General features: G+C 38.9%; 2 protein-coding genes across 2 annotated transcripts; one reads left to right on the top strand and one right to left on the bottom strand.

Annotated features, from left to right (window-relative positions):
* Positions 1-1403: 1403 nt before the first annotated feature.
* On the top strand, positions 1404-5348 carry LOC137736950 (probable pectate lyase 8). Its single transcript, XM_068476275.1, has 7 exons — positions 1404-1654; positions 2017-2070; positions 2665-2739; positions 3365-4007; positions 4098-4201; positions 4332-4470; positions 4564-5348. Exons 1-7 carry the CDS (start codon positions 1551-1553, stop codon positions 4783-4785), a joined length of 1341 nt encoding a protein of 446 aa, XP_068332376.1. The 5' UTR covers positions 1404-1550; the 3' UTR covers positions 4786-5348.
* A 1567-nt stretch (positions 5349-6915) lies between these two features.
* LOC137737530 (inosine triphosphate pyrophosphatase) lies at positions 6916-11272 on the bottom strand. The gene is made up of 8 exons (XM_068477043.1): positions 11051-11272; positions 10899-10963; positions 10286-10349; positions 10183-10192; positions 8240-8271; positions 8012-8124; positions 7371-7447; positions 6916-7285 (listed from the first exon to the last, which is right to left on the bottom strand). The coding sequence occupies exons 1-8, from the start codon at positions 11187-11189 to the stop codon at positions 7168-7170; spliced, it is 618 nt and encodes a 205-aa protein (XP_068333144.1). The 5' UTR covers positions 11190-11272; the 3' UTR covers positions 6916-7167.
* Positions 11273-11475: the final 203 nt, after the last annotated feature.

The raw sequence follows: 11475 nt of genomic DNA on the forward strand, positions 1-11475 counted from the left end.
TTTATTTGTAATTCATGGCCTAATGTTGCAGGTATGAGCTTTAGTTAAGTTGGCTAGAACATTATAATATCGGTTGCATAAAAAAAAAAAAAAAAAAAAAAACACACACACACACACATTGTGTAATGTTACAAAAAACTATATCAATCTCGTTTTTGTCACCTTGTTCCTTAATTCATGGTGACTAGATGAACAAAACAGAATACCATATCAGTTTCTTTCTTTCTTATGTTTTTCCTCTCTTCCCATTTGAGTTATTGTATATGTTTAGCTTTGCACGGAATGTATTGGAACACATGATGATATCTATCAAAAGCTATCACAAAAATTGAGCGTCACATGTAGCAACCTAATTTAAACTCACTCACATGTTGCTAAAATTGTGCACGGTTCTAAGTCTATGATACCAATTTTAGTTCCTTGGCATTTGACTTTTTAGTATGTCTTTGCCAATTCCAATATTAAAAACAGACTGAAATCTACTAACAAATCACACTTAAATATTGAAAAATTTAGAAAAGTGGGGTTCATTTCACATGTGGGATTTGCTAGAAATTGGCATTAGACTGAGTTGGTCACCGTCATATAAATATAACCAAACTATAACTTGATCACCTAGTACTACGATCTACTGATATTCTTCTTCGTTTGTAAGATATTAAGTTCGATTTTCGCCAAACACGAATTTGTGCCACATTGTTACTAGCCTAGTATAAGGCTTAATTCGCTTTCCTATCCCTATATAATATCGTTTGTTAAAAAAAAAAATAAATAAATAAATAAAAAACAAGGGAAACCTTTAAAACTGCTACCAAACAATCCCTTAAATTCCGTGTTGCGTGCACAAACTGTAAGCATAATTTCGACAAGAAAAAAACTGTAAGCATAAACGTCCCTCCCTCCCTCTGAAGGCCGTGATTGGCGCCTCAAATTACATTTCGACCCAAACACGCCATTATTAAAAAAATTTAAAAAATAATCTTAATTTTAAAATCCATAGCGCATAACAAGCGGATTAGCGTGACATGTGTTCCCGTAACCCCCCATCCGTACTCTATCTCTCTCTCCCTTAACGGCCTCGTCCGACGTGGCAAGAAAAAGCGTTGAGTTAAAAGTTAGTTGGGGCGTCGCAGTAAAAGGTGAAAATCCCTGGCAGTAAAACGAAAACGGAGAGTATGGAGGCGGGGTGGGTTTGGCGAGCCGTTAATGTGGGTGGTGGAGGTTGTTTGGTTGTTGGGTTAGAGAGAACCTAATCCGGGGGATTGAAGGGAACCAAACAGTGAAAAATGGTGTTTGTTAGTTAGTTAACTGTAAACGGCGTTAGAAGGAAGGAAGGGAGTGGGGTGTCTATATAAAGAGCGTGATTGTTTGTGGGAGCTCCCCATTCTCTGACTCTACTTGTCTGCTCTCTCTCTCTCTCTCTCTCTCTCTACATTCATTTGTGTGTGCGTCTTTAATTTCTCTCTGCTCCCACATTCCCTCCTCCTTACAGAAACACGCATTTAGAGAGAGAAAGAGAGATTTAAAGAGAGAGAGGAACTGCAATTGCAATGGCGGTGTTTGAGAGTAAGAAGAAATGGGTCGGTGCGTTCGTGACGGTGCTTCTCGTGTGTTGCTTCGCAGCTGCTATGGTCTCCGAGATCTCTCGCAACAGGTTTGCTCCTTCTTACTCTTCCTCTTCCTCTCTCTCTCTCTCTCTCTCTCTACATTTTCCTGTAAACTTTAGTGAGAGAAAAAGGGCAATAGGAATTTCTTACTGGAAAACTGGAGCTGCATTGTTTGTTTTTTTTTTTACTAGAAAATGCAGTTCGGACCAAGAATCCGAAGATTCTAGAACTTTTGGGGTGGTTGAGTTTTGTGAGTTGTAGCCGACTCCATTGAAGCAGAGGAAGAGCTAAGACTTAGAGTGAGAGAGAGAGAGAGGGGTCTTGGGGTTGGCCGTACAAATTGGCGTACTTCAATTTCCTGTAATTTTGTTTTTCTTTTTGTTTATTTTGGTATGTTGCTTATGTGCAGCAATGGAGGAACAGAGGAGTTGCAGAGCTCGAGCAACTCGTCAATGGAGGCCAGGTCCGAACCCTCTCTCTCCCCCCAACGTTAATTCCATTTTTTCTTCTTTGTTCTTGTCTACGTGGATGGATCTCAACCGTCGCCCTGTCCGTTCGGTTGTTATTGTCCGGTGGATGATTCTGTTCTGTTCTTACACTAACAGTAAAATAAAAATATCAACCGTCAAGATCTGGATTTAAAGATCTCAGCCGTTTATTCCGTTACGTTCGTGCCCCTCGGATTCTCGTTCCTTTTTTCCAACGAAAAACCTCCCGTTCGCCCCCCTCCCTCTTTTTGGCACATTACCGAAACTACCCTCGACCAGTAGCCATACTTCCACATGTGCACCACTAGCCGACTAAGACGCCCATTAACGGTTTTGACTGGACAGTGTCTGTGGGCTCGAGCACTGCAAAGTCGTGCTTTGTTCAGTCGTTTGTCATTTACTTTTCGTCCAAGCCGCGGCCGAAACGTGTTGCTCTCCCACTGGCCCGGGATTGACCCAAATCCTACCGTTTTTTCGGTAACAGTGAATGTTTTGGAGGCTTATGGGTCATTGGGTTTTGGATTTTTTCTTAATTTTTTTTTTCTTTTTCAATTGGGTTTCTTTTACAGAGTGGCTGAGGATGATGAAGGATTCAATAAGCATGCGGTTGAAGACCCAGAAGAGATTGCTTCCATGGTTGACATGTGGGTATTTTTACCTCTCTACCTCTCTCTCTCTCTCTCTCTCTCTCTCTACCTTTTTGGGTATGGTCATGATCCATGTGTGTGTGTGTCTCTGTCCACCTTTTTGGGTATGGTCATGATCCATGTGTGACTGTGGAAATGCACATGGGTAAATCTGTGATGAGAAAAACATAATTGTTATGTACTTTTGGGTTTGAATAGCAAAAATTTGACTGCATTTAGGGATGGCGGGTGGGTTAGCTAGCTCTTAATGGTAAAATGCCTCAAGTATTTACTTGTGTATTAGGCACCGCCTATTACATTCACATAGAATTGCAAATTAGGCCAGTCAATAAAGACACACTTGTCCTCGCTAATGGACATCTAGTGCTCAGGATTTGGCCAAATACAGTGGAGGACCAACACAAGAAGGAAACTAGGCAGAAATTGCCCACACCAGATCAATCCCCGCGCTAATTACTATCTCACTTTAATTATCTTAAACTATACGGATCCTAAACGTAATTAAGTTTGTAATTGTGAAACTTAATTACGAATAACTGCATCGTATGCTTGACTTATTAATCTGGAATAGCTTTTGTTTGATTATAATGTTGATGGTAGAAAGACACTGTTGATATTGCAGGAGTATCCGCAACAGCACGGAGAGGAGGAAGCTGGGCTACTTCTCGTGTGGAACTGGCAATCCAATCGATGACTGCTGGCGCTGTGATCCCAACTGGCACAAAAACCGCAAGCGTCTTGCAGACTGTGGCATTGGTTTTGGGAGAAATGCCATTGGTGGCCGCGATGGACGCTTCTATGTTGTCACTGACCCTAATGATGATGATCCTGTTAACCCCAGGCCTGGTACTCTTCGCCATGCTGTCATCCAGACCAAGCCTCTCTGGATTGTGTTCAAGCGAGACATGGTGATACAGTTGAAGCAGGAGCTCATCATGAACAGCTTCAAGACCATTGATGGTCGCGGAGTCAATGTTCACATTGCTAATGGAGCATGCATCACAATCCAATATGTTACAAATATTATCATCCACGGCCTGCACATCCATGACTGCAAGCCCACTGGCAATGCTTTGGTGAGGAGCTCGCCTACTCACTTTGGGTGGCGGACAATGGCTGATGGAGATGCTGTCTCCATCTTCGGGTCAAGCCATATTTGGGTTGATCACAATTCCCTCTCCAACTGCGCTGACGGTTTAGTTGATGCTGTCATGGGCTCAACTGCAATTACCATTTCCAACAACCACATGACCCACCACAATGAGGTAATATAAAAATGCTTCTGAATCGATTTATTACTATTTACTTGCATCTGAATTCTTTTTGTTGTAATATTGACATTTGATTGAAATCAGGTGATGCTGCTGGGCCACAGTGATAGCTATACCAGAGACAAGCAAATGCAAGTCACAATTGCTTACAACCACTTTGGAGAGGGACTTATCCAAAGAATGCCGAGGTAGTTACTTAATTCTTCAATTCAATGATGAAATCAGAATTGGTTTGTTGGCAGCAGATATGCAATTCCAACAAGTTGTACGGCACTTTTAATTTCGATGTTCATAAGACATGATCTGTGAATAATGCAGGTGCAGGCACGGGTATTTCCATGTCGTGAACAATGACTACACTCACTGGGAAATGTATGCCATTGGTGGGAGTGCAGAACCCACCATCAACAGCCAAGGCAACAGATATGCTGCTCCAACCAACCCCTTTGCAAAGGAGGTATATATTGCAGTACTAATCATATCTACGTTTCAATTAGTTCTTGTTTACCACCATAATAACTGATCATTGATGATGAATTACACTGTAAAGGTTACAAAGAGGGTTGAGACGGCTACCACGCAATGGAAGAACTGGAACTGGAGATCAGAAGGAGACCTGCTGCTCAATGGTGCCTACTTCACTCCATCTGGAGCCGGAGCTTCAGCAAGCTACGCCAGGGCCTCAAGCTTGGGAGCCAAGTCATCTGCCATGATTGGAGCCATAACTTCAGGTTCCGGTGTACTTCCCTGCCGCAGAGGCCACCCCTGCTAGTATCTCAAATTTCCATTTTACCAAAACTATATAGCACTCCAAATTTCCTTCCACAGATTCCGTCAAAATTGTTTTCTACACCCATCTATTGCATTTTACAAGATTTGGCAAGTGTACATTACATACACATGTCATCATATCATCCAATCCGCCCTCCCTCCTTCCCCAGATTGTCCTTCTGTTATTGGTCAACCTCGGTCTGCTTCAACTGAAAAATGCAATGCCATTTTTAGGAGCAGGTACAGAAGCGTTGTTCATTATTATTCTTCGTTGTCCTTTTGGTCTCGGTCTGTTTCATCCCATCATATTCTGTCTCTGTCTTCGTCTTCCTCCTCCCATCAGTGTCAGTCTTTTTTCCTCTCTCTGCATACATTTGGGTTTTCCTTTGTCTAGAGTCATACAAGCAAGCAATAGTATGAAGATGAATGTCAAACTTTTGAGTTATGAAAGGAAATACCAAGTGCAGTCATGTTTTTGTTACTTTTCTATATTTTACTTTTTACCCTTTGGTTTTGTTCTGTTACTTTTGGCAAATGGCAATGGCAATGGCAATGGCAATGGAAGCAATCTTTTACTTTTGGTTTGTTTCTCACTGCCGGCCCGGCACTCGTTATTGTTTCCATGTGCTCTCCCTACCACACCACATGATCACATCAAGTGATTAACCAGCAACCAACATCATCACCTTTTTCTTAACCTTCACCATCATCATCATCTTACTAAATGATTAATTGCTGGACCCAATTTGATTAATTAATTTGGGCTTCGTTTAGCAAAAGTGAGATAAAGCATTAACCATGTCAAATTATCAATCATCTCTCGGAGGATTTGATGGGGGATTTTTCCCCATCAAAATGCCCTCAACCCATCACCATCCATGAGAATGTCTGCTCCACAGCATCTCCAAGTGAAAAAATAACGACAGTTTGTAAAAACAAACATGGGTTTTCTCTCGGAGTAGTTACTGGCACTTCAAAAGTTTTGCGGCACTCTTTCTTGACAAAAAGACACAAAGACAAGAATGAGTGCATGATGACTTTTTGAAATGTTAATGATAACAATCCTCCTTTTTCTAATTAAACTTTAAACTAGTATATTGTTAATTGAAGATAAAAACCGGAGGACAAGATAAAAACCGAAACAAAAGGGGGGTGTGAAATGTTACAGTGACAAATGAAAAGGCGTATTCTCAAAGTAAAAAATTAAGTTGAGTCAATTCTGGACGTATGATCATGTAAGTATAATGAGTGGTATTAATCTTGCAAGAGATCTTTATCCAAGTAGTACAATACTTGCATAATATAAGTACAACCCAGGACCGATGGATCGAGATCGAGAGAGACAGAGCAACACATTCAAGGGCAACCAAATAAAAAACCCCAACGGATTTATTTTTGTGAGGGAACCCGCCAAACAAAATCCAAACAAAATTGCCAGCCCAGCCAAGAATTCAGGTTGCACCGACACACACTGGGGTAATAGTGAAATCATGTTGAGTCCTTTAATCGATCTTCACGCGTTTTCCTTTGACGAGAAAAGTAAAAGGTTTTTTTTTTCCTGGTCAAACAATAAAAAGGTTAAACATGCCCCGAGAGACACGATCTCTAATGGTGGTTGGGTATAGGAACCTAAATAGTTGAAGTGACTACAAAAATAAGTTGCATAGAACATAGTGTTCGTGTATATTAATGTTCTCTTCCTCAGATTATTTTGTAAGATAAGCATCATATTGCTGTCAGATCACAAATCCATAACACTTGGTCATGTTGATTTGTGCTCGAATGGATGGCCGAATTTACAGTCTAACAACGTAAATATACGCAAAACTATATAGAAATAGGTAGCTACATTTGAAGTATTTATACTTGTAGGTGTGAATTTATTTAAGAGGGATGAAGCATGCCCTATTTGCTAGGAGTTCAGGTAAGGTTTGGCTTTTGAGTATTTGCTCGGCAGAAAAAGTCACCAAATGTTTGTTACGAAGTTGATAGTTGCAGTTTAATGGCTGTCCAGAGGCCAAACCCTAGTCTAGATTTAGAACATATACTGGTTGCTCCATCAAATGACAACATCTAGTCCCAAATCAAAATTTAAATCATTGCAAGGGAACAACATGAACAGAAATTCCGATGATCAATCGGCAATGCTTTCAATCGACACATATGGAGCAGAATAGAACCATATAAAATCACCATAGTAACATATGGAGTTATTCTTTTTCTATATCTAGGTCATAATAGTTGTATGAATGAGTGTAATCACCGTTGCAAAAGTTCATAGCATGTTTTGCTTCCACTCAAAAACCATATTTAAAAAAGCTATTCCTCACTATCATCGCTTATGTTCTTCCGTAGAGGTAACAAGATAAGGATGTGTTCACCCTTACACAGAGTTTGTCTCGAAAGTGTACCTAGCTTCAGCAAAGTGAGACTTCACCAGTGCAAGAGCTCTAAAGCGATGAGAAATCTTGTTCTTTTCTTCCTTTGGCATCTCGGCATAACTGCAATAAGACAAATAACAAACATCAGCTGCAAGTAATACTATGGACCACTCAGAAAGTAAATATATAATATGGATTAGCTTACGTCTGCTCGTAACCATCAGGTTGGAAGACTGGATCCCATCCGAAATCAGTTGGTCCCCTTGCTGGAACTATTCTCCCCTGGAATTCATCCACAAATTGCATGTTAGTGCCACATTCTCTGTTAACCATCCCGTGATTGTATAACCATTTCCACAAACTAAACATTCTTTAATATTTGCAATAGCCACAAATTCCATCTTTTTTCTTTCTTCAATGAAAGCCAATGGATCAGTTTTCAGTTAGTTGAAAATTATCATCTACCAGGATTTAGTTTTATTATAGGAAGCCAAAGTTCTCAGCAGGGGGGAAGATAGATGTAGACAGAGGCCTTATGATCAACTACTGGAAACTAAACCCATCACCTATATTCTTCCATAGAACTCGAACTATTAGATTAAATGGGCCAACCAGTTCCAGGAGTCTTTCTTGTTTTAAAAACTCAAGCTAATGTTTCCATGATGAGTCAACAGTTATGCACGTCTTTGGATATCATTCTAACTGATTAAAAATATAGTGATCATAGGGTAAGAAGTTACAATGCCTTAAGCGGCCGGTATGTTAAAAACAGGTACATTAGTCTACAGACCTTCAACAGAGGAATATAAAAAACAAATAACAAATTGTGAAAGGGTGCCTACATACCGGAGTTTTACCCAGAAATGTGATAGGCTCAACACTGGGCCCAGTGGTAAAGGAGAAGGAACACAATGCATAAGCTGATTTATCCTCATATGCCATCAACAAATTGTTGAGACCTATAAGAAATGAAAGAAACAACAACAATCGAGAAAATTAGAAACCCAGACATCACAAAATTCAAACAAAGAATTACAGGAGAAAAAATAGAAGGAAAAATGAAATGATAAGTACCTTCATGTCCAAGCTTCTGCAGGAACCACTTACTGCATAGTTGTAAAGAATCAGTAAGACTGTTAAAGAAACACCATATAATGGAAGTCTAGCTATTTGTGAAAACAAAAGTATTGGACTAGATAGGGTTGAAAAATACACTAAACTACCATTTAAAGCAGCAACAAAAATTTTATACTGAACTGCAAAATCTCATGAACCAACAGAATGAAGAAGAATAACAAATGACCATACCAGGTTGCAAAGGCGAGAGAAAAATAGGTATGAAGTTTCAGAAATATGATACAGAGTAAAAGGAAAAACAAATAGAACAAAGGCATAAATTGATCACCAAGGATTTGTTCCCTCAGACTCCGTTTCTTTTAACAAACATATCAGGAGCAACACCAACAATAATGCTTTCTACCAATTTGAAAACCTTTGCAGCCAAATTTAAAGATAAAATAGGATTAAATCTTCTCTCAACAATTCCATCCATATAACGTGACACATTCCTCTCCTCCTTGGCATTTTCAGCTTGCACTAATACTTCAGTAATCCCACACATTTTCATGATTAGGAGTGATCAGTATTTACATTTAGATACAATTCTTTGGAATGGCTGAGTGATTTTGACACAACTTTCTTCCCAGTACATCACACCTTGAATAGGTAAAGTTCTAAAGCATGATATAACAACTAACTAAAAAACTTAAAAGGGAAAATATGGAGAGTCTAAGGCATGCTTTAGATTTCCTATAAGATTATGTTTACAGATTGGGGCCCTGAAATTTCTTAAAGTTATCAACTCATCACAATATGCTTTTCTAAATTTTTTTTGACATGTTGACAAATCTATTAGAGGGTAAATAGAACTAGACTACAGCAGAAGAAAAGAAAGAGAAGCGTATGCAAATTGTTAAAGCCCGAAGAACAAATAAGATAAAACCAACGGTTCGTAAGTTTTAAATCAAAGTAAAATAAAGCACAACTAAAAGAATCCTAACAAAATCAGATGTCATGACACGCATAGGTGCGTCAATTCAATCCCATGGGAAATTAAAGCCAGGTTTCCAAGAAAGAGAAATATAAAAAATAAACCTTTATAGATCCAGCGATAAAGGTAGAATACTTTGTAACCATTCAGAAATGATTATCAAGACCAAATTCATTGAAGGGGGAAAATAAACAAGAGCAACAATTGGAACAGTAAGATTATATAAGATTGAATTTCAAATATATCCCTTAGATAAATGGGAACTCCATGAGAAAACAAATTAGCGAATGCCAAATTGGTTAAAGAAGAAGAAAAACAAGAAGCTTGTTATAATATGAGAGAGCGCAAAATGAGAAGGAAAAACAAGAATGGGGGGAATAACAAACACCAAATGAGTATAACATAACAAAATGTGTGAAGGGAAATCCCTATTTAGTCACCAGATATTCAATCTTTAAACCCTGTTGACAATGTCCACTCCACCCTCCACCTTGGGACAACAACCCTAAGTCCCTAACCAACGGACCATACCGCCTAGCCTCCACTTGACTCTTGAACAGACCATAGGTATGCTGACTGAGGTTTCTCTGCAATAAAAATTATACTTGGTGGCTGATGGATGCTTCTAATCTATCCATTCTGTTGTTTGTGCACAAGATTTGAAATAGAAAGGAGCTATAAATATTGCACACATCGTTAAAGTATACAAATTCATGTATCTAATAGTGTCATCGATTGAATATCATTCATTGGTTGAAAATAAAAAACATGTCAAACAATAACCAATCACTAACTTTCAAACAAAACACATACTAATTGCATAAACCCGTTATTAATTAATTCGCATGTCTTCTATAATAGAAATTAGAGTCAAACTGAGATCACGTAAACTAGAAAATCACAGTCAAACTGACAGCATGTAAACTAGAAAACCACCTGGAGAAGGCAAGTAAGATGAAAAACTTACATGTAAGGTCCTGCATTAAATTTTTAGAGAGCCCATCAGAAATAAATTATACATGTGTATGTAACAAAAAGAAGAGAATAAGGAAAACAGAGAGAACACTAACCAGGTAGACCCTTGAGGGCATTGAAGCAGAGGCAAGTGTCTTCCACGAGCACAGGACCATTTACCTATCCATCCATTCATTCAATAACATCATTCAGATTATAGATATTACCATACACAATGAGCTTCAACCAAGGGAGCTTATTTGAGGTACACCCTTGTAAGGCCACTCCACATTCTCAATGATTCGAACCGTCTAGTTTTTAAGTCATAGCTCAAAGATCATCATTGCAAAAAATCACTCAGCTCCAAAGCATTTAACCACTCAATTAAAATTCAATGGTTGTCAATTTTTTGAAATACAGTGTTCATCTATTTTCTTCACTGCAATTGGATGTCTTAATTATTTCCAATGTGTCCAATTTATTGATGATCATTGATCTTTGAATGATAAATAAATAAACAACAGACGGTTCAGAGCATTGTAAAAAAATTCAGAGCAAATCCGTGTCCCCTTGAACAAGGTTAGTTGAGGAATCCCTCCATTGGGAAGGTGGGAGGGGACTGGCATATATATGTGTGTGTGTGTGTGTGTGTGTGTGTGTGTGTGTGTGTGTGTGTGTGTGTGTGTGTGTGTGTGACGAGACAGAAGCAGAGAGATATTGAAGAAGGACCTGAATGGCAGCCAACCGAGCCTTTTCCTTGGATATGTCCTCTGGTTCGCCTTGCAATTCCGGCACTGTCAAAAACCAAAAACAAAAACCCAACTTGGCAAATTAAAAAATGACAGAGAGGGAGGGCTTTACGGTTTAGGGTTTAGTATTACAGTCAAGCTTGAGAGAGTTGAAGGGAATGGAGGTGCCCAAGATGGCACGAACTTCTTCGAGCTTCTTAGCGTTGCCAGTCACAAAAGTCACCGGCTTTGGCAGGACCAACCCACTTCCTCTTGCTCCCACCGCCGCCATTGCCGTTTCCCGACTTCCTTCTTTCTCCTTAGCTGCGAATCAGAAAAATCAATGAGAGGGCTTTACGCTATTTTGACATTTTTTATCTGAAGGTCTCACAACGGCACAGGAGTGAGTTTTTTTACGGGACATTGTTCGGATTAAATTTTGTAAATTAATTGGCATGTCAGTTAATTAGATTATTATTTAATTATTAATTATTATGTTTATTTATTGATGATATATTATTTAGTATTAATTTAATATTAATCTTTTTGACAAATTCAAATTGAAAATAACGAAACAA

Source organism: Pyrus communis, chromosome 6 (genome assembly GCF_963583255.1).
Source record: "Pyrus communis chromosome 6, drPyrComm1.1, whole genome shotgun sequence".
Lineage (NCBI taxonomy): Eukaryota > Viridiplantae > Streptophyta > Magnoliopsida > Rosales > Rosaceae > Pyrus > Pyrus communis.

What these genes read in the sequence shown, in the direction of transcription:
- LOC137736950 (XM_068476275.1), top strand. Translation starts at nt 1,551, where the DNA reads ATGGCGGTGTTTGAGAGTAAGAAGAAATGGGTCGGTGCGTTCGTGACG. An exon ending in TCCGAGATCTCTCGCAACAG is followed by an intron (nt 1,655 to 2,016) that starts GTTTGCTCCTTC and finishes GCTTATGTGCAG; the next exon opens with CAATGGAGGAACAGAGGAGT. An exon ending in CCAACCCCTTTGCAAAGGAG is followed by an intron (nt 4,471 to 4,563) that starts GTATATATTGCA and finishes TACACTGTAAAG; the next exon opens with GTTACAAAGAGGGTTGAGAC.
- LOC137737530 (XM_068477043.1), bottom strand. Translation starts at nt 11,189, where the DNA reads ATGGCGGCGGTGGGAGCAAGAGGAAGTGGGTTGGTCCTGCCAAAGCCG. An exon ending in GCAGAAGCTTGGACATGAAG is followed by an intron (nt 8,125 to 8,239) that starts GTACTTATCATT and finishes CATTTCTTATAG; the next exon opens with GTCTCAACAATTTGTTGATG. An exon ending in CCTGATGGTTACGAGCAGAC is followed by an intron (nt 7,286 to 7,370) that starts GTAAGCTAATCC and finishes GTCTTATTGCAG; the next exon opens with TTATGCCGAGATGCCAAAGG.